This window comes from Coffea arabica, chromosome 8e (genome assembly GCF_036785885.1).
Source record: "Coffea arabica cultivar ET-39 chromosome 8e, Coffea Arabica ET-39 HiFi, whole genome shotgun sequence".
NCBI classification, from domain to species: domain Eukaryota; kingdom Viridiplantae; phylum Streptophyta; class Magnoliopsida; order Gentianales; family Rubiaceae; genus Coffea; species Coffea arabica.
In genome coordinates, this window is record NC_092324.1 from 42,510,289 (window position 1) to 42,533,565 (window position 23,277).

At 34.8% G+C, this 23,277-nt stretch overlaps 2 protein-coding genes across 4 annotated transcripts; one reads left to right on the plus strand and one right to left on the minus strand.

Annotated features, from left to right (window-relative positions):
- Positions 1-689: 689 nt before the first annotated feature.
- LOC113704113 (probable 1-deoxy-D-xylulose-5-phosphate synthase, chloroplastic) lies at positions 690-11,676 on the minus strand. Of its 2 annotated transcripts, XM_072061495.1 has the most exons (10): positions 11,332-11,676; positions 9,710-9,814; positions 9,469-9,633; positions 9,006-9,156; positions 8,527-8,795; positions 7,547-7,835; positions 5,418-5,683; positions 3,475-3,753; positions 2,433-2,717; positions 690-1,218 (listed from the first exon to the last, which is right to left on the minus strand). In XM_072061495.1, the coding sequence occupies exons 1-10, from the start codon at positions 11,497-11,499 to the stop codon at positions 1,069-1,071; spliced, it is 2,127 nt and encodes a 708-aa protein (XP_071917596.1). In that variant the 5' UTR covers positions 11,500-11,676; the 3' UTR covers positions 690-1,068. The 2 variants fall into 2 exon arrangements, with proteins under 2 accessions (XP_071917596.1, XP_071917597.1); XM_072061496.1 differs by lacking the exons at positions 690-1,218; positions 2,433-2,717 and adding an exon at positions 3,106-3,220 and having other exon boundaries at positions 11,332-11,643.
- An 843-nt stretch (positions 11,677-12,519) lies between these two features.
- On the plus strand, positions 12,520-21,239 carry LOC113703339 (EG45-like domain containing protein). 2 transcript variants are annotated; one of them, XM_027224661.2, is made up of 5 exons: positions 12,520-12,763; positions 12,860-12,903; positions 19,739-19,863; positions 19,992-20,292; positions 21,063-21,239. In XM_027224661.2, exons 3-5 carry the CDS (start codon positions 19,749-19,751, stop codon positions 21,067-21,069), a joined length of 423 nt encoding a protein of 140 aa, XP_027080462.1. In that variant the 5' UTR covers positions 12,520-12,763; positions 12,860-12,903; positions 19,739-19,748; the 3' UTR covers positions 21,070-21,239. The 2 variants fall into 2 exon arrangements, with proteins under 2 accessions (XP_027080462.1, XP_027080463.1); XM_027224662.2 differs by lacking the exons at positions 12,520-12,763; positions 12,860-12,903 and having other exon boundaries at positions 19,605-19,863.
- The last annotated feature ends 2,038 nt before the right edge of the window (positions 21,240-23,277 follow it).

The following is a 23,277-nucleotide window of genomic DNA, read 5'->3' on the forward strand; positions in this document are numbered from 1 at the left end:
ACGTGCTGTTAGCAATAACAGGTCTTAAATTTAGAGCATAAACTAAAGAGTTGGTCCTCCTGCCATTGATCTTTTAAATCATTCATCTCTTTATCAAATCTAAACTAGTTGAAACTCCAAAGGCTTGACAATTTACACCATTTTTTAAACGTTGACTGTTTACAGTTAGGGGTACTGTAAAATAGGATTGAACTCGAGTAATATGATACTCGGAGTTCAAACTCGATCCTCATCTGTACGACTCGAGCTCGACTCATGGCTAAAGTACACAAGCTCAGAGCTTGATTTGAATGAGTTCAGAATTCCTATTGAACCTTGTCAAGCTCGATTACCTGGCTTGCAATTGAATTCTCAGACTCGATTTTCGGTTAAGCAGAATTTTCCTTTTCTGTTTTAAATTTTTGGTCCATGAAATGACTATTCGGCCCATGAAAAATGTTTTCATAAAGAATTGATTTTTGATAAATTCCATAACTCTCACCTGCAAATGTCATTTTGCAGTTTGTAGATGCACATCTACGAGCATAGGACACGTACTCGATCAGGTTTGACGAGTACTCGTACTTTATTTTTTCTTACTCGCGCTCAACTCGAGTAACTTGAGCTCAGTTGGAACTCGATCAACACCGAATCCAAATTGAGCCATTGATTGAGATGTTCGTGAGTAGCTTGATTCGACTGCACGCCTATTTGCAACCTCCTTGGAGGAAAATAATATATCTCACCATTTGTCAATGAGTTTTGCTTTCTAAAATGCTCAGTCTCGCCCTATGCATTTTACAAAAAGATTAGGCAAAAAATAATGCATTGTCTTGTCGGTCTCCAAGATGCATATGCATTTGAGAGAATGAATGATAGCTTGCTAAGGGGGAGGGCGGGAGGATGACAAAAATGCATACAAGCAAACAAATGCAATTTAGGTGGTAGGCTGGTGCATTGCTTCCCTGTTTAACCTGCTTCTGCATTAAACTCCCCTTCTTCCATAGTTCCATGTACACATACATTATACTCTTCCTACATGAATCACCATTAACCAATTGAGCATATCAACAACAAAGGAAACCCATTTTAGCACATTAGCAGAAGAGCATCAAGGGTGCGGCCGAGCAGACTCAATGCCGTTGCAGCAATGTGGTTCCCAGACAACCCTGCTTGAGCGAGTTGTACCTGAGGTGATGCACGCTCAATATAGGCATCTGGCAGGGTAATTGGTCGCCACTGGAAAATCAATTTAGGCAAGGCACAGAAGAAATAAAAATTGGTCAATGAATGTATGATGCAAGCTCAGGAAAGTCATTATATGAAAAATCAAGAAAAATGTATACAACGATTTCCATATTTGACAGGTCAATGCCTTTCTAGATGCATGTTGTCTTGCAACTGACTGAGGTACAAAAGAGAATAATGGTTCTCGGCATATGGTTGATGAATTTCAGGACCTTTGGTAGCATAGGGGATTCAATTTTGAAATGCCTCCTTCATGATCATTCCATCGCCATTTGTCTAATATGCATCAAAAAATGCAGACAAAAGCAAAAACCTCCTCCCCAAGTAGAGTCTCTGCAGTTCTTTCGACATGCAGCTCCTCTCTCTCTATCTCTCTCTCTCTCTCTCTCAGGCATGCATGCGACTAAAGAAACAATATGAAAGGAAAAAGGGAAAGATGAAGCTCACTTTGCTTTTATGAAGGAGATGTATATGTGTTGCCTTCCAAAAGAAATTGTCACAATTTTAAGAAGCATTACACAATGTCATTTAGTTTTGAGCAAATGGCACAAAGAGTCATCAAACTATTTTGAATTTCATGTTTTGGTCATTAAACTTTTTATTTAGCCAAAATCGTAACTCAACTAATAAAGCAGTACAATTTTTTCAACAGTTTAACTAATAAAAGCGTACATTTTTTTGTCACTCATCTTAATAAAAACAGTCCCAAAATGGATGTTTGGTTGAACGGTCATTTTGGCTGAACGAAAAGTTTTGTGACCAAAACAAGGAATGGTAATATGTCCTCTTTCATTTTTGTTCTTTACTGTGGTGTTAATGAGATGCGTTGCCCAACCTCAGAAAAGCTTCAGCTGTTCAAATTAGTTCATGTTGTAAGTACAGCTCAACGTAATACATCATAGCCTTTCTTCTTTCTTCCCATTTTGAATAAATATTAACCAAGCATCAGATATATGTTAATAAGCAAGTAGCCTTAAGCAAGGCAGGTGAAAATGGTCAATGCCAATGAGCATAAAAATGGAAAAAGGCAACAGCAAGATCAGAAGCTCACTAATGCAGGTTCAAGGGAGTACACATAAGTATCTCAACTCTGAAAGAGGAGAGTCCATATCCAGCTTTCAAATATCTTTAAACCTATGTGTAAACCTTGAGAACCTAAATTCAAATTTAATTCTTGCAAGAAATCAATTCTGGAAAAGTGTTACCTTGATCCCTGCATCAAGCTGTCCATCAAGTGAAAGAAACTGTGCAACATGTGATCCAAATCCTCCAATTGAACCTTCCTCAATGGTAATCAGGAAACTATGGTTCTTACATAACTCCCTGACAAGCTTAATGTCAAGTGGCTTGCAGAACCTTGCATCAGCAACAGTCACTTCAACACCAAGCTTTGAGAGAAGTGATTGAGCCCTAAGACAATTTTGTACCATAGAGCCGTACCCAAGTAGAGCAATATCTTTTCCCTCTACTAGTACTCTTCCTTTGCCAAGCTGATTGCCCATGGAAGGCCAAGTAAAGAAACCAAAGGTCAACCGAAGTAGATGAGAGATTACAAGGCCCAAAAAAAAGGTGGCAAAGGCAGATTAAACACTTAAATCAAGATGAAATAGTAAGGAAATTGGGAAAGTTCAAGAGAGTTATTTCTTTTGCATCAGAATGCCTAATCCAATATATTGTTGCCTTGTTTGATACAAAATACAACTAATGCTATCTACAAATTCCTAAAACATCATCTAAACATATCCAAACACTCCCAAAACCTATGCTAGTCATTACACAATTGAAACAAATTACCAATTTCAAACAAAATATATATATATATATATAAATACTGAATGTTTTGATTGATAATCACTTAAAAACTTAATAGTTTGTCAATTTTCCATGAAGCTTCCTCTGTTGTTGCATCATCCAGAAACAGAAGTGTCCTATGCAAGTAGAGCACCGTATTCACCTTTTACAAGGTAATGTTCATTTTATTGCCATCTTTGTACTGCAAAGGAAATCGATTCAATTTTGGAAACTTGATGATTTGTCAAATAGAAAATAAGTGGAAAGCATGTTAGAATAGTTCAGTATAAGGTTTTGAAACTTGGAAGCCTCCAGTTCAAGATGCCTTCATCTGATCATGTAACGCACTTTGCTTGCACTTCCTAAGCTTACATGGATTAGCATGAAGTCTCATAAACTGAAGTATAATGCAGAAGATACTAAATACCAACACCATATAAACTGCTTGGAGAGTACCTCAATGGGGACTCCATAGCGTAAAGCATTACTTATCCTAGAAACGGCACCTCTAGGATAGCGAAAGCAAACAGGTCTATCATCAATTTGGGCTGCAGTGGCCACCATGTGAACAAGCTCGACCTCATCGGATGGCGCCATCACAACCATGTTTGGCAAACATGACATGAATGTAATATCAAACGCGCCACAATGTGTAGGACCATTTGATCCAACTAATCCTGCGCTTGAAATTACAAAACGTACTGGAATCTTCTGCCGGTCTACATCATGAACAACCTAAGTTGCCACACAGAGAGAATCAACCATCATGAAATAGCAAAGAATTGTGCATGGAACTGAATTTTCATGTTTTAGTGAAACAGCATTTTTTCTATTTTTCATTTTAATTTCAATTTCAGAATATGTTGAAAAATCAAAAGACTAACTTATCTGATTCATTCCATATTGCCACCACATATATACCACAAATTTTTTTATGGAAATGAATGTCAGCTTTATCTTTGCCTACACCTAAAAAGACACAAATTAACATTTCATGGACTGATGGTCGAAATACTTTCCAACACAAGTGTCAGTCTTATAAGGATAAAAGCTTTACAAGACTTTAACAGATCTTTCGTACACCTAGCATCGATCCAATCCTGCTTCTGTGAGAAGAAAACTTAAATTAATCCAGAAAGGAGACAGTGAGGTTTTAGGTCTATTTTGCATAAAGTGAATTATTCTTCTTTCAACTTCGTGCACCTCTTAATTTCAGACTTCTATTGCTAATGTACAATATCAGATCAAAAGATCCCCGTTGTGAATCACAATTCCAATTGCATAAATTTTAAACTAAGTTATTTGATGAACTTGCCTTCTGGTAGTACGTTTTCTATGGTAATTAGCCTCACACACTGTTAAATCAGTAGGTTGCTCAACTATCAGTCTGTCTAAAACAGCATGGTCATGAAAATATTCACAAAGAGAGTTTACGATGGTTATCTTTCTAAAAAGAGAGATCTAATCAAGAAGTAATTGCTCCTTTCACTTCTCCTCCAGTTTGGGACTGGTTGCCTTAGGTGACCCTGAAGCTAAAATGTCCGAAAAAGATAGAAGACAACTTCCATCTACAAAACATTGCCATTGAGATTTATCTGAGTTTCCCAATCTCTGATGTAAACTCATGGTCCCTGTGATTGACTAAAGTGCAAATACTAAACTCATTTTGCTATCTCAGTCCATATTCTTGCCAAATTGGTAACAAATTTGGATCACCATCAAATAAAAAGTTTTGATCAATCATCAACTCCATTTGCTCAAGGGACAAACAAACAAAGTACACTTCAGAATTGGCTTCAAATCTGCTATAAGTTACGAAGTAAAATCATCAAATTGAGTTCAGTCAAAGGAACCGACAGGCAATGGTTTACCCTGTGCCATCTGTCACCAACTGCTTATCCGACCCGTGAACTTTGAGCAAAAAAGCAGGGAAAAGGATTCGAACTGAATTTTGGGCTGTTCAATCAAGTAAACAAAGCTCATGGTGTTTTTCTCTTTTTTTTTCCTAAAATAAATATTTTCATCTAATTCTTGGCACAAGTTTGAATCATAGAGCAACCAACCATTTAGGTTTGTTTCAGCGTCACAAACTTGATTACTGATAGAGTCGAGGGAACATGCATGGAGATGGCAGATTGAGTCATGCTTTTAACACTTCAGAACCCAATTAGTGAGATTAATTTGAATTGAAATCTTCTGTCCTTTCTGAGTTGCATAGAATTACAATTTAATGTTCATTAAATATGAGTGCAACTGCCAATATGACATGCCTCATGGACAATACAAATCTTTGAGTGCTAAAAAATCTTTAAACATATAATAATAACCATCATAGTTCACAGACATACAAAGATAAAACAAAGCGGTAAAATGGGCCATGGACAGATTAGAGGAAGAACCTGGTCATAAGCTCTCTGAAGAAAGGTTGAAGGTATAATACAGAATGGCTTCAAGCCCCCACATGAAAGACCGGCTGAGAATGTCACAGCGTGTTGCTCAGCCATTCCCACATCAAAAAACCTATCAGGAAAGCTGTTCTTAAATAACTCAAGTGATGCCTCCATGCCCATTCCTGCATGAACTGCAACTACAGTATCGTCTCGCTCTGCCTCCGAAACCAAAGCCTCCACAAAAAAATCAGTAAGTGTTCGACGGTCAACGATACCTGGAAATGAGTCAGATCAACAAGAATTGACCAACTTAAAATGGAGTTAACATGAAAATCATAAACTTCACTTTATGTTCTATGTTAGCAAGCATCACGGAACAGCCGTATTTCAATTTGTTTGACATTTTCATATTGATAAAATTATCAGACAGTCCTATGCAATACTTTCTGACTATCAGGCCTCACAGCAGCCACCTAAAACACGCTTAACTTGCCATACATTCTTTCCATACTTTTGTCTGGATTTCATAAATTAATTCAGAGGTCACAATCTACATATACGTGCCCATTCTGCTGCTCTATAGATTACAACTTCGATGCTGCATATTGCATAAAACCAGTGGGAGACATAACAAGGACATCAATTTCACTTGAACTGCACACACTCACAGTCCATGTTGGAGAAATACAGTACTCTTAATTGTTCACAAAATATCAAACCAACCCCAAAGGGGGGGGGGGGGCTGATGCCATTTTATCAACGACAACAACATCAACAACACAACTAAAACGGGAGAGAGAGGAAGGGAATTCCTTGGGCAAATATTACAGGACATGATTACTGACAAAATATTCTACAAACCTTAATTCTAGGGTTGTTATACCACCTTTAGAGTCTACAACAGTAAGTCAAGGCAGTGTTGATAAGTGCATATGTGAATTAGATGCAGCTCTCATCCAGTGGTAATTAATGAGGATATTATTCCCTTGAATGAAGAAGTATTGAGGCCCTCTAGCCAAGCGTGCGCCTTTAATTGTACTACTTAAGCAGGCTGTATTTTGATGGAGCAACACAAGTATAATCAGATGAAAGGAGATAAGATTCCAATTAAGGAAGAAGCACAGTCTTCATTGACTTGAAAGCCGCCAAAACCACCAGCTGACAAAGGACCACAGGAAAATTTACTTATCATTCTGTCTCAACTATGAAAAATTTATTGTTTTCTTTAAAACAGTATAAAAAATTGCCGAGGAAGTCCTTTGACAAAGAAACTATGAACCTTTTCAAGTATGCAATGACTCAATCAAACAACGTCATATTAGCATGTGACTGAGAAAACATATAGCCTATTTTAGCTGGAGAATGAGCTGGCAAATTCAAAGTTTACTCATGCACTTCTCCTTTGTGTTCACATATATGGCTAGCTGCAAAAGATTTAATGCAAAGCCTAGAGATAACAGTGAACATGATGCAAATTTGACCTTGAAGCAACTTCCTACCCCACAAGAATCACTTAAAACCTTTGGGTAACATTCAGGCCTCGTAACATAAAAAGGTCCATCGTTTCCGTCATCCCCCAGCTATTATCAATTTTTTTACCACATGATCTAGTTTTCCCTTGGAGTCACAGACAATAAGTCACATGAATGTAAACTCTAAAGCCTAAAACCACTTTACCCGTACTCTATTGGTTAAAACATTATTTGGGGATAAACGAATACCTAACAGGTGCATTACTCCTTCGATACTACAGTAAATACACTTGCTAACGAGTAGAACATAAAGAAGAAGATACACACATCTTCCTGCCGTAAGATAACTACACTATTTGGCAGTTGACATTGGATGCGCCAATCCTTTGTGGTAGACTCTGGATACTTTTGAGTTTTAACTTGGGACCTGGGAAATTTGAGAGGATTGACGGATACAATTAAATTAATTTACTAAAAAATGAAACCTTTAAACCATAAAATTAAGCTTTCCTTTGTATCTGCAAATATAGTTCAAAATCGGAATTTCAAGAAAGAAAAAATAAAGAAAAAGGAAAAGAAAAAAACCCAAAAAAGGAGCATGCATAGTGAATTTAGAATAAGCGCCATAAAAGGCAATGAGGGAAATAAGAACAAGAAGAGATATACCTTCTTGGAGGGGATTCGATACTTCTGGCGTTTGGTCCCGTTCTACCTCTACAACCTGATCCTCCCTAGTTATGACATGAACCAAAACAGGACCACTTGAGTCCAAGGATGACACTTCTTTTAAGACACATATAAGGTCCTCAATGTTGTGTCCATCTACTGGGCCAATGTAGTACAGCCCAAGCTCTTCAAAGAGAGTTGATCCTGGAGGACCCAACAAACCACGGGCATACTCATCAACCTTGGCTGCCCACTCATGCATACCCCTGCCAATTCGCTTAGTTAAAACCTGAAACAAGCATTAACTACTTAGACAGTGAAAGAATAGTATCTAAACAAGATGCAAACTGATACAGGTCAGCATGCTCACATTCAGTTATTCAAGTATAAAGAAAATATCCATAACTTGTTTTTAATTTTGTCGGCTGACATCTTGGAACACATAATACCTAAGTCACAGTAAATTGAGAATAAAAAACACTAACAGGTAGACATCTCCAAAAAGCAGTTAGAAAGGTGTATATTCTGTGCTTATCTGTGATTTAATGATACTTGGAATTCTCAGGACTGGGAACACACCTGTTAAATCCTATCTTGTTGTGTGAAGAGAATACGACTAAAGCAAAAACTGATAATTAAGGACAATCTCAGCCATATGGCTTATATGGATCTCATAACTGGGTCTTCCCAGGAGTAAATGATTCCTAAGCAGATTCACTTACAACGTATAAGGTAGAGGATTTTTCCAGTAAAAATAACCATGCAAGGATTAGGCTTACTGTGCTGCTAAAGTACACTGGTTTTGCATTTTGTTGAATGATGAATTTTTGTATCATGTATTTGTAACTGTCAAAATGAGTCACTCTTCAAATTGACAAGTTGCCAAGAATATGATACTGGTGGAGAATGTAAGTAGAAAATTTGCCAAGAGTAGAACGCAGCTTCAACCAAGAGGTTGAAGTGGTACACAGACAAATTACCTTTGCAAGTTCTCTAAACCTCCTGAAGAATATACTTGACTGAATCTTGCTTAGAGTAGTTGATAAAGGATTAATTGGTGTTTCAGGGGCCTCCTCAAGCTTTGGATGCAAGGAGTTACGGCTATCATTTAAGATCACAATCATATTGGAATCCAAATAACCTGCATTACCCATTGCCTCGTAAACCTGGCCAGCCATAGTGGTTTCATTGCTTATGACTGCAACCACACGGTCACGCTGCCCTTTGATGTCCCGAGCTACTGCCATTCCTGCATCAAAACATAGCATAGCTTACTACTAAATCCTACAGACTAATAGCAAATTGTCATAAAGCTATTATGGCCACTTCTGAAACAATTCTATTCCACAAGCAGTTCAGTTAGGTATCAGCAAGCAAAACTTGAAATACAGCCCCAAATTATAGATAGCAAAGGTCGTTCTTTGCTAAATACATTGGAAAAGATGAAGAAAAACACTACCAAGGCCAGCAGATATACTGTTGCATCCATGTCCTGCCCCAATTGGGTCATATATGCTCACAGAACGACGTGTGGAGTCTGATAGATCAGTTGTTTGTCTATGCATTTTGACAAGGGACCTCCTACCAGTAATAAGCTTATGAGGATATGTCTGTTTCAAATTAAAAAAGCAAAAATTGATCACTCAACAAGAGATTTTCTTAAAACTTTAGCAGAGAAAGATATATAGGCTTCACAAGTTTCTTTCTGCCTCTCCTACCATAGTGCCTTAGAGATTCATATGGACATAAAGATGAAAACTATCACTCTTCTTTTTTCTCATAGCTAACAAACTTGGACCCACAATTCAACAACCGTTGAAAACCATTGCGACCCTAAAAAGCATCAAATAAGGGAAATGCTAAAACAAAGAGAACCATTGAACTTTTTGTCCAATGATCTGCAGTTTCAGAATGTAGCTTACATGTTCCTCCACATCCCACAATATTTTGTCCACCGGTGAGCGGAAAACATAGTGAATAGCCACTGTCAGCTCCACAACTGCCAGACTGGCTTTAAAGGCCTTTTTACTTTTTGACATAACAGTAGATAATTCTGATCGCATTTCAACAGCTAATTGTTTCAGTTCCTGCATAGAATATTGCTACTAAGCCAAGTTTTCAGAATATCAAGATAGCTTGAGAATCAGCATTGCAGAAGAATACCTTTGACGACAAATTCTTTAAGTGTTTAGGACTCTCAATTGTATCCAGTATAGGTGTTCCCACCTCCCCACTCTCATCAACAGCATTTGGTTGACCACGCCATTCCTGCAGCAAGAAACATCAACAATGATGTACGGTCCAAAAGGATGATCCAAGCCAAAATTGGGCCTCACCCCAACGTGGGCAATAATCAAAGAAAAACACAACTAAGTTCCCACCAAGAGAGACATTAGAACTCAACAAAGCCTAACAGCACACAATTTGACTCACCTAAATCCACTGTCTTCTTATGCCATGCATATACAATAGTTTACTTCTATGTTCAGCATATCAAAAGGGTTCATGTTCTTGCCAAGATAAGACAATTGGAAGCAAGGGTACCTAATACAATCCTGCTCTTTTATCCAGCTTTTGACTGTTTCTCGTGAAAAGAAATTCACATACAGATCAATGCCCGAGTATCGACTATAACCAACTTTTTATGCTTTATGTACCATAAAAAGACTATAGTTGATATTCTTCACAAAAGGTCCAACTAATATAACTGAGTCTTTTTACTTTCAGCAAGAATAAATGGATGCAATAGCAAGTTCCTAGGCTTTCAGATTTTTCTACATGTTTTGTTCCTCAATTCGCTATACAACGAAAATCATATAGTTGCTCAAAGCTTTCAACCTATGAGACTTCAACATACCACCAGAAAGCGTGTAACCCGAGTTTATTCAACATATTTCCTTATTTGATGAGCACTAGTAACTTCCTAAATATTCAAGAGCTTTTCTTTGTTGCTACAATTGATTAATACATGACTTTCGTCTAATTTTCCACTATAGTTTCTAAAAGGAATAGGCAGATTCTAATTCTTGGGATTTCATTGCTGCAAGATTTTGGTTCGCATTGTTTCATATATCCCCTCAATGCAGGCTCTCCCGTGCAGAACACATCCAAGCAAAAAGGGGGTAGTGCAGCTGTGCAGGTAGGAAACAAATAAATAACCAACAAAAAAATATTACACTGAACAAATATATCTTCAATATGCTTCTTCCGCAGATAGCACTCCATGGAGCTTGAAGCACAAATAATTTTGATACATTTCAGCATAAAATATTGAAATAAGGCATAAATCTTTCTGTATATAAAGCACGAGCATTGCCTTTGGTGTTAAAATTTTTGTCACTATTTGGTGTTAAAATTTTTGTTATTCCAGTTTTACAACACATGTAAAGATTTATACATATAACCACCACAAACAAACTAGAACAACTTCCAATATTTTTTTGGCAAATCAAACTTCTAATACCTTCTACCTTTGATGCCCCCAAAAAAAAAAAAAAAAAAAAATCCTACCCTTTTATTCAGAAAAAAAGAAAAACTTTGTTTCTAATCTACACACCCTACCTCTCCCACTAGTTTAAAACAAAGTAACAGTAGTATTAAGCATTCAGCTAGAAATTCAACAATCCACAGAATTATGGTGCATTCATTTTGTTTCTTACCACACAAAAGGACTGCACTACAAAAAGGTAAAGTGCAACTTAAATGATGAACTAAATATGAGAGAAGTAGCTAGGAGGATTATTTTTTTAAAAGAACAAAGTGAAGTGGGAAACTGTAAGTTGTACCTTGGAAGTAGAGCAGACTGCTGAACTTGGAGACAAATATAATCCACAGTACTCCACACGAGAGGGAAATTTTACACTTGAGAAATCCAATTTTGGTGACAAATTTCTTGAAATTTCACTGACACGAGCACTGATACCAAAATGGTGGTCAAAACTAGCAGTGCCCATGATGGAAACCAGAGAGTTTCTTCAGCAAAAATGATCAAGTGCAAGAAAATGAAACCATTAAAATATCCAGGCTGCCAAAAAAAAAAAAGTCCCTGAAAAATTCTTCAGTTGAGAGTTCAACAGCTAAAAATTACACGCAGAAGAGAGCCTCCTGGACGCATTTCTCGACTCTCAATCAGAAACAAAGGGATAAGACGACCAGCGTATTTCTTGAAAATTTGTCGGTAGCGAAGAAGAATATGGGCCGACACTAAACAAATATTGATAGCTGAACTGCACCGTGAATTGAATGCCCCATAATAAGGAGCCCAACCGTACAGAGATTGTGGGAATGGGCACTTCTTAGCTGACAAGAGTTCCTTTTCCAAAAGCCCAAATGGGAGAAGTTGGCTAATTTCTCATTAGTTGAGGTAATTATTTACTTCGACTACTAAAATTAATTGTTTGAATCTTGTGTTGATTGATATACACCTATTAAGGAAATTTGATTTTTTTCAAGTATAAGTAGGAGGGTTCGAACTCGAGACCTCTCGCTTACACTCTCTCCCCCCGTACTATCCAACCCATTCCTTCCCAGGTAATTTGATTATTTAATCCAACATGATTTGCAATATATGCAGTATATTAAACTCAAATTGATTTAATCATTTGATTATTTCTTTAAAATGATACTTCTTAAGGCTTTAAGACCTTTTGCTAATGTTACCAAATTAAATTTCATTTTTTTTTTGTAAGAAAGATGGATGCAATTATTAAAGATAAGGAAAAAAACACACACACTGACACACACACACACAATGCATAGTGGCAAAAACCAAATACAATGAGGAAAGTGAAAAATCTTTTGTTTCTCATTGCCAAAAAAAAAGTTGTAAAATAATTAATTTTGCATTTCCCTTTTCCACCTCAATACGGTGGAAATGTTCTACTTTTCTGTTGCATGACAAATGCCTTACGCCAAGAGAAACAAGGTGACAATACATATCTTCAAAGCAAGTAATAACTTTAAAGTGGTTACTTCCAAAACTCAATGCCGTGTTCATCTACCCCATCACAATTCTTGTCGGTTACTTTAGCTTGAAATCTATGCAATTAATCTATAACAAAAACATATCAAGGCCTTAATTAGTTACCATTTTTGTGATTTTACACACATATATATATATATATATAGAGAGAGGGGTTGGTGAAGGCATATAATCTTATATCATATGTAACTCAAGTCATCAGTGGGTAGCATCAAGATTTGAGAGACAATTACAAAGTAATTTTTCCCTTTTTTTTTTTTTCTTTGCCATCTTTTCTTTCCTTATTGCTAAGAAAGAGTTGGATGAAGAAAGTAATTTCAAACCATTTGCAGGTCTAAATCCTCTCTAAGTTCCAAGAATACAAAGGTTTCTCTAGGTATGCCTTCTCCTCTCTTTTTTTATGATATTCTTGTACACATGCTATGATGGATACATATCTAATTAGGCCAATAATGGACTCTATTCTTGATTCTCCTCTAATTTTAAGGCTCCCATCTTCAAGAATTTGGAAGATGAATGCCATGGGTTTTATCATACTTTTTCATAGGGAAAATCTACCAAGCCATTAGAATGCCATAAAATTGATTGAATATAAACCATATCATAGATTTTTTAAAAAATTTAATATTCAACTAATAGATTCCTAGAAAGATAGAATTATTGCATAGAAATGCCATTGTGGGACAATAGTAGGGTTTTTTTAATCTTCTTCTTCTTCTTCTTAATTGCCATTAATTATTTATTCCATATTTAACCTTTCCTACATTTTGGTTTTGGGAGATTTGGATAAGAGTTAGATACATAATATATCAATTGAAAGCTTTGCCTTTAATCTTATTAAGCCACAAATCTTCTAATCGGGGAATGAAGTCGCCCAATTTTTAAGCAAAAAAAAAAAAAGGATATTTTACATGACATATAAGAAATGGGTTAGTTTTTCCTGGCACACACACACACACATATATATATTTATATGAAAGATTAACGGATTTAAGAAATTACATAAGTCTCTCCTTTCCGCAAGGGGAGCCAAGTGAAAAATATGAAACGTGATGGTAGCTTACTGCAATTGTTATAAATTCCATAGGAGGTTTTGCAATTTATGATATTGTGCTCAATACTTATCCGTTTCGTCTCTTCCTTCCACATTTACCCCGAACAAAATGGAACCATAGTTATTTTCTTTTCTTCTCCTTCCTTTTCGGCTTGATAGTGTCTAATCCTCCCGTAATATTTTCCTTCAATTTCAACCACAAGTATACTTTTTGGCATTTCCAAGCAACGTTAAAACGTGGTAATAATGTTAATTGTTCCATTTGAAAGTTGAAATAACATAAGATTGAGCCATTTGCAAGCAATTAGGTAACCTCCAAAATAAAAATTTCTCGAGGTACGCGCCTATTCTCTCATGTCTTTTATTTTTTATTTTCAGTATAAGATAGGCTCTAAACGTTCCGTTATGTTTTGATCAAATGAGATATATTCATGGGTGTGTTTTTATCATTTTCGAGTCCAAAATGCTTGTTCTTTGAACTACGTTCGATATTATTATTATTATTATGTAATGCTTGTTTTTCTTTTCTTTACTTTTTTTTTGTTAGTTTTTGCAATTGTGACTCTTTGAGATTGCCCTTGTTGTGTTTTTATTTTTATTTTTATTTTTGTCAAAATACTGTTTTTGTTAGTTTTTTTGAATTTATTCACCAGAAAATGCTTTCGATTTGCATTTTTTTTCATTAACTCTATGTGAAACCAATTGCATAAATGCTCAATCGTAGTCAATAGCATTGAATTTTCTGGTGAATAGCCCTTCTTTGGTTATCAAAGCCTAGAGTCGGTGCAATAAGTTTGAAATATGGTCATCTACCCAAAATATTTTTTGCTTAAAATATATACTACTTTCTTTTAAATGTGGTTTAAATTTTAAATTTAGCCACATAAAGAAAGGTTGAAATGACAGAAACTAGAAAATAAACAAAAACATATATAAACTTTCAACAACCAGAGTAGATCTTCGTTCATATATAATATTAATCAACTGCTATTATAATAACCGTATCATAGGCCCAATAGATATAAGAAACAATACTGGATTTACGGGGTGCATCAAACGACTCAGATCCATATGTTCAATTTGGAGGCCCATAAACCAAAGTTCGGTCCAACCCAAAGTAAATGGCAAAATCCTTGGCCTGATCTTGGTCCTTTTTAAAATTTTTTTTTTCTTATCCCATTTGAAAAGTCAAGGTATATATATATATATATATTTATATTTATGGAGAATGTCCATCACGTAGCCTACTAATTCAATGGTAAAATGAGGCGTAGTCCTCCATGCACCTAATAAAGCAAATGAAAGCAGCAACTATCTCCTTCTTTGGTTTGATTTTTGGTGGAAAATTTCAAGTTCTTTTTCTCTTATTCTAGAAACACATCAAATTGGACATGTTTTTCCAACCAAAATGTAGCAAAATATAAAGTCAGCAAGTTAAAAATATGCATGACTGAGTAGTCATATTTTAGTTAATTATCAAAAGCAATTAGCTTGTTGATGGACATTGAAACTCAACCCTAAAGAACTGTTGGCAGAAGATCTCAACCCAAGTTTTCATGATGTTGGAACAAATAAATTAAGTTGCACAACATATATACATTGTAAAACATGAAATTTTTTTTGGTAAATCTGATTTTGTAGAGGAGGTTTTTTAAGCAATTGTGCTACTTACATTATTATTTGTACCTTGCAGAAAAGTATTTACAATTTAGGGTTTTTCTAATGAATTATATATGCATACTAATAATTATTACAGTCCCTTACATTTATATACTTTTCCTATTTAATATTACTTATCATTTCTTGTATTCATTTATATTGTTAATTAATTTTATATTTATAAAAATATGACATTTAAAATATATTTTAACGAGTGCCGACTGCCTAATTGGTATCCGATTGATTGATAGACCCTTGCATTTAAATCTAGTATGTACACAAGACCAGGCATACATAAATAGCTAAAGAAACAGTTGGGGAGCCAATTCCAACTGTCATTTCCAGAAGTTAATTTGAGTCCTCAGGCTGTAATTGTGGCATGAAGAGGGGCACCGTTTTCAGTAGGATAGAAAAACAGGAAAGTGGGCACCATTTTCCATGATCTAGTTTAATGCCACTGCCCCAAAGCATACGACTTTCCAAGGCTCGAGGTTTCAATGTTTTATTGCCTAGTTGCTTCTTGGTTTGGTGAGATGGGAATCGAACATTCTATTAATTATAGATTCTAGAATAGATTAGACTTGAACAAAACAGCGGCATTCATATCGAAAATGATATAAAAACAACTGTAACTTGTGGGCTTTCTTGCACTCCCATTTAGAGTTGTAAATGAGTCGAATCGCTCGGGAACAATTAAAGTCCGAACTTGACTTAAATTCGATCAACATCGAGTTTGAATTGATCAAATCGAACTCAAATTTAAACTCGAATTCAAAGATATTTAATTTGTTAGTTCGCGAGTTAACTCGAACTAATCGAGTCGAGTTTCAATTTAGTTTTATGAAACTCGAACTCGAGCTAATCGAGTCGAGTTTCAAAGTTCGAGTTTCATAAAATAAAGTTGAAACTCGATTCGATTAGTTCAAAATTCAACTCAACTCCACTCGTTTGCATCTCTATTCCCATTAGCCTGTTTTCTTTTTCCGTACAGCTATTGATCGGCAGTAGTGGTTTGTAGTTGTACTTATGTATGTATGAATAGAGTAATGTGCATGAGATTCTCTTTGAATTTGGCGGCTTGCATTTGCACGTTGGTTCATCGCCGAGTTCTTTGGTTTGCCGTTTATCACTCCGAAAATGTATATATGGATACTTTAGCATGTGCTATTGTGCTTGGATGCAGTTTACAATTAGGCTTTACTACGATTGAATTATTTAGACAGGAGTATTTAGATTTTTAACTCAGAATTAGACATGAGATTCTGGGTACTGGGTAGTTCATTTTAGGTGATAAAAGGATTTTTTTTTTATGGGCACATCTTATTATACTAACTTAAATTCATAATAATTGCACTTCTTGCAGTATGCCTTTTTTTTTTTTTTTTTTTCCTAAAATTAACCTTATGTACTTTTGTAAAAAAATTAATACCTAAAGTCTCATTTAACGAGTGACCATTGGGCAACGGGCGTTAGCCAAACCCATGGTTTAAAAAAAATGGAGATAAGGTTTTGTGAAATTGAGAAAAGTGTCTAAGGAGATAATAAATGTTAGGGTAGTACAATTAAATAGTGAATTCTATGTTACTATCCATGTACAATAAAGTGTATTTTTTTTTTTGTTTATTTTACTTCCATTCATGTAATCTACTCTAATTAGAGCAATGTTTTATTTAAGTATCATAAAGAGACTAGTGCCTTTTAGGTATTGGTTAAAAAAAAAAATCCAAAAGTAATCAACTATGAGAGGAGTAGTATATACTTATTTAGGGAAGTATACAATTTTTTTATACTAAGAAAAGAAAAGGAGTAGATGGCTATATAAAACTTCTACCTTGAGGTATTTTATGCACATACGTACAAAATACATGTATTTCTTTCCTCATAATTTTAGCTCATATTTTCCTCCTCAATTTTTTACTACATCTTAGGATGGAGTTCAAATTCTTTTCCTCCAAATTCTACCTATAAAAAATTCATTGTCTCCTGAATTGTAATTATAGAAAACAAAAAGCAAACGATTTGATCTTTGGAATTTGTTGTTTTTTATGCCCTATCCTTATTTTTTTCTTTTTTCTTTTCTTTGAAAAAAAGGACCTTCAATTAAAAGCTTATAAAATGTAAATTTCCAGCCAGCCAGCCAGCCAGCTAGCTGAAACCGTGTCAAATTAAAAGTCGGCGGCCTTTTCATTGACCAAGCCTTATACTTCGATGAAGTCGAGATGGCTGGCTTCGGCCCACCTGTTTTTGTCCAGGACTCATATAAAAAAAAAATTTTTTAAATTTTTTGTTCAATTTTTTCGCCTTTTCCTTTTGTCTTAGAAAAAGGGTTTACATTGACTCGATTCCTTTGAAACTTTTTTTTTATTATCAGATTTTATCGGTCAAAATCTATATATAAATTAAATAATGATGATGATGGATCAGAAAATACATAATCTAAGCATGCTTAGAATTAAGTAAAATGTTCAATTTATGGCATATATAAAATGCTGATATTGTGGAATATAAATATATTGTAATCTAAGTTAGTCAAGATGACCTAACAAAAAAAAAAAAAAACTTAGGTAATATAATTATTATATTCCTTTAAGTGTCTCCGGTCTCCCTCCACTTAGACAGCCTATCTTGAGCAGTTGTTTTGGCCGATCAAAGAAGATAAAAAAAAGAATAATAATAAGAGGAATTGATCCTAATTGGTGGAATTTGCATTGATCTCTTTAGAGTTTCTTGTGCTTTTGGGAATTGATTTAAAGTATTGAAATTACATTTGCCTTTCTCTATCAAGCTTTTGTCAGTCATTTTGAATAGAACTTAAAATAATGAAATATGGTGAAAACAATATAATATGTCCTCCTCCTTTTACCAATTTTATATTTTGTAATGCTGGCTATATCTGTTCTTAAGTTTTTGTTAAGCTAATTTCAAATGAATTAATTTTTTCTACACTGACAGTGTATACACTATCAGCGTTGGATGAATGACAATTATGTAAAATTTGAATTTGAAATTCAATTTTTGCACATATGTCATGAATCAAACGGTAACAATGTATACACTGACAGTGTATATAAGATTTACTCAATTCAAATTTTGCAAAACCTTTTCTTGAAGGTTAAACCTTTTTTTTTTTTAAGGATTTCATTGGATATAAACGAGGTTTATAAACTAAAGGGAGGTCAATATTTTTTTTAATTGTTGCCCATGGCTCAAGGGAAACAACAGTAGTAAGGACAAATCTTTCCCATAACCACAATACTTAGTCAAATTTAGAGATCTAATCAAGAAATCCTTTTATCTAACTTTTTCGATCAATCCAACCCTTCCCCATTTCCATTTTTTTTTTTAATTCTTTCCATTCCAATCTGATATAAACATGACAATTATCATTATAGGTAATCTGCTTGCTTGCATCTAAACAAGAAAGTTGGATTAGTTTAAACCAAGTTTGTTTAACTTATAGTACTACAAACAAACATGACAAAAGATTTTGCTAAGCTCCATGAAAATTTGTCCACTTCTGTTTAATTGGTTCTTGACTTCCCGTAGCATAATTTTGTTTTCCAAGAAAATGACACTGCAAATAATATTACTTCCTATAATCTTCTAGACAAGATTACGGTTTGATACCACGTAAGGATGATTTAACAAAATCTCACGGAAGCAACTGATGAATCTTGAAAGTTGAGATTATTCAACACAATCCAGAAACTATAAGAACCGTCTAACGAAGAAATATAAGAAATTAGCATTAATTGATGACGTGATATGATACCCCACAATTGATGATAACAAGAAATTTGGTCAGTTCTAACTTGTTCGCCATGTAAACTCCGAAGATTGATTTGCCTGAGGATCACAACCTCTTTCTTGAACTGTTGATGGGCTCCATTAGAAGGAATACATGAGGTTTGGTGATCTAAATGGATTAAGGGACTTTACACTGTAAGGACAATAGTATGAGATAATTTTTGATTCACACGAGGTTTCTTTGAAATTACAGTTAGTTCAATTAAGTTCGGTAGACATTCATTTTCATAAACATATAGAGAAATTAGTTCTTTTACATGTTATCTTAAGTACATAGATTTTTTTTTATTAGTATATGCATCTCTTATTCTAATCAGTGCATCGTGTAATTTAGTTGTTAATGACAAATACAGTGACATTTTATCGGTTGAAAATTAGATTCTACGTCATCTAAAAACATGGATAATATAATCAAGCAAATCTAGATTTTTCTTCCATTTTTTTTTAAAATTGACATGACGTAGATATTCTTTTACTAATAATCTTCCAAGTGTACACGGTCTTTTGGTGGTCTTCCGTCATTGAGTCCCTATCAACTCACCAACAAGTTGCTTCCCTTCCCTCAAATCTCTTTGTTGAGCCTGCACGTCTATATTATATAAACCCTTTAACTCACCTTGCATGTAACTTCACAGTTCAATGATACTACCTATGATTATTGTACATTTTGACCAACCACTTACTTTTGCAGATTAACTAGGATGTCAAAATCTCAACTTCTCCTCCTATTCCTCTACCTTCTTTCATCTGCCCACCTCTTCCATCCTTCTTCAGCTGATGTTGGCACTGCAAGCCAATACAACCCTCCATACACCCGTAAGTGCTAGCTAGTAATCCTAATCAATTCCACAATTTTTCTACTCCTAACAATTCATTGGGATTAACAACATTGACAATATTAGAAGATGGTAACATTTTTTTTGGGTTGTGAATTTTGTCTACAGCCACAGCTTGTTTTGGGAGTGATAACTCTCAATTCCCATCAAGCAATTTGTTTGCAGCAGCAGGGGAAGGGGTTTGGGACAACGGTGCGGCCTGCGGGAGGCAGTACTTGGTGAGGTGCATTAGTGCGGTAGCGCCCAAGACTTGTGTTCCCGACAAAACTATTCAGGTCAGGATTGTTGATAGAGCACAAACTTCAGCTTCTAGGCCTGCAAAAGGGGGCACCACCATCGTTCTTTCCAACACAGCTTTTGGTACTATTGCCAATCCGGGAGCTGCTTTCATCAACATAGAATTTCAACAGTGAGTATCCAGCTGCACAATAATGATTGAAATGTTTCATTTTCATTTGTGTTTTCTATTTTTTTTTATGTGCCGAATGCAAACTTCAGATAATGGTCGTTTGGTTTTCCATGGCCAAGTCAAGATTTTTATCCTTTTAGGAGTTCAAGAAATGAGAATATATACTATTGGAAAGTTGAATTTAGTGAGGGCATAATTGAAGATTCTATTCTTTGTATGGGAAATTTAGATAATTGCAAGACATTGGGGTTAGCTATCCATCCTATGCACGCTTGCACATGCATCTGCCATTCTTAGTTAATATGGCAAATGAAATAGGACAATACGAAGGATTAATGTATCTTACACTGTTCGTGAAAAAAAAAAATTTTTTTCAGCTAGCAGACGCAAATGCATAATTAACCTCTTTGTCACTATAAAATTTTTCCTAAATATGTGACATGCATTTACACCCGATCGTATAAAAAAAATGTTTACACTGCCATGCTAAAAAAATTTGGAATTGAACTTTATTGCAATATTGTATTTCAGTGGATTAGAAAATTATCTGTGCGTGTATATGTTAAAGAAGCCCATGAAAATGAGCAATATGAGAAATATTAGAGAAATTCTGTATTCACTGAAAATGATCTGTGCGTGTATATGTTAAAGAAGCCCATGAAAATGAGCAATATGAGAAATATTAGAGAAATTCTGTATTCACTGAAAATGGTAGATACGAAAAAAAGTATGGGTTAGATACTGACAGAAGTCTCTTTCTTCGCCTGCAGGGTATAAATAGGATTGGAGACTCATTCAACAGAATATAGCAGGAAACTGATATGTTTTCTTTCTCTTTTTTTCAAGTTTATTACTTTTCCTCCGCATAGTTGTAATTAAGGGGACTAGTTATATTATATGTATTTTGCAGACTCGTTATTGGCAAGGGGTATCTTCCATGGCCTTCATCCTCTGAGTTCTGAATCATACAAAGCATTAAAAGCAATGAAATTAGATAAACAGTTGTGTGATGCCATTAAATTCTAGAAAGAAAATGATTTTGGAAGTACTAATTCCAGGAAAGTTCAGAAGTGGACCACAGGAATGGTTAATTTGGTGGGAGATTCATTAAAACTTTGATTGTACTATTTCAAGTAAACTAGCTGACTTTGGAGTCATATGAAAGCTCTGTTTTCAAACTCGGACCGGACCGGCCGGTCGAACCGGTCGAACCGGGAACCGGCCAGGTAGCCGGTCCGAGTCAACTTAGAAAACCGGAAATTTTAAAACTCGGTCAAAGCCGGTCAAAATCCGGGTTTGACCGGGTTTGACCGGGAAAAACCCGGTTTTTCCGGTTCAACAGTAATTTTTTAAAAAAAAAATTCAAACTTTATAATATTATGTTTTGGCCCCCTAAATTGTTAAAACTTATTCGTATACCTCAAATATTTGATACTTTATAAATATTGTCCTACAATTTGATGTTATTTTTCAATTAAATTCATAATTTTAATTCTAAACTTGTTAATATTTATTAAATAATATAAATTGCTACTTGATTGTTCTAATTTCTTTGTATTTTCTTGTTAAATATATTTGAAACATCAAATATGTATGAATATACCTTTATTAATATCAATATATTATTAGATATGATATATATAATATTTTAATTTTTAAATAATTTTTATTTATGACGTCATCCGGTTCGACCCCTATCGACCCCCGGTCGAACCCATTGACCCCTGACCCCTGACCTTGGCCGAGTCGCTATCCGGTCCGGTTCTGAAAACATAGTATGAAAGAAGTCTAGATTTGTTGGGCTACACGTTTTGGCTTAGTTTACAATTGACCGCACGGCATAGAGGAAAAGGATTTGAAGCTTCAGAACATTTGACGGTTGGAGGTTGCCTCTTCAGCTCGTTCTTGATAGTATAAGAGTTGTGTAGATCGTTGACGTTAAATAAAAAAAAAAAAAGTTTTAAAACTAACTTTTTATTAATCAATTGGTAGTTAAGGTCAATGTCACACGAAAAAATACAAATGCCTACATGGTGTACAAGATTCCCTGCCAAGCATGAAACATATTTATGGGGATTGGGATGAATATTTCATTTGTTCTGTGAATTGGCATTGACCTCGTAGATATCAAACGGAGTCGCCCAAAGTTTTTTTTAGGAAATATCATCATTATTGCTTTATTCCACAATGTTTCGTGGAGAGTAGGGATGGATCAAGGAAGTCAAACGCGTTTATGGGGAGTGGGACATGACACATCATTTTATTGAGACTGTTCTCATCCAAATTCAATCAAATTTGAAGAATTCCCATTTGTGATGACTCTGCACATTAATATTCCTTTGTTGCTTTGTGGAGCATGATGTTTTGAAATTGGAATAATTTTGGAAACCTCCCTTGAGTTTTCTAACAGTTTCATTTTAGCACTTTTGAAGTTTTAAAATTATTACTTGCCTCCCTTTTTTCAAGTTTTTGTAACATTCTCAACCCAATTCAAATTATAAGATTAAATACTCATTTTAGGAAAGAGAAATAATTTCGTTCTAATAATGCCCTTTTGTTGCCTTACTTTTTTGTTTTTTTAAATTGTAAGTATGACAATCAACTATTAAAAATAAGGACAAAAAACATGAAGATGTACTTTTTTTAAGGGGACAAAATATGGTAAATGCAACCATGAGTAATGTGCTTTTTTAAAGTACAAACAAATAATAAAAGTTTATTTAATATGTTTTCAAATTAAAAAGGAATTTTTTTCCTTTGGGGATCCTCTATTTGGTACTCTAAGGTCATATAATCAGAAATAAATCCGATATCATTGTTATTATTTTTTTTTGGCAAATGCTCATATTTCTTCCATAAAAGTGTTGCAATTCAAGGGTTTAGCTATGATTTTAAAACTTCAATATTGGGCCCACCTTTATTTATACATATTTTTATTGTGTGCTTATAGATTACCGGATGAGAAAATTATTTTTTTTAATGTAC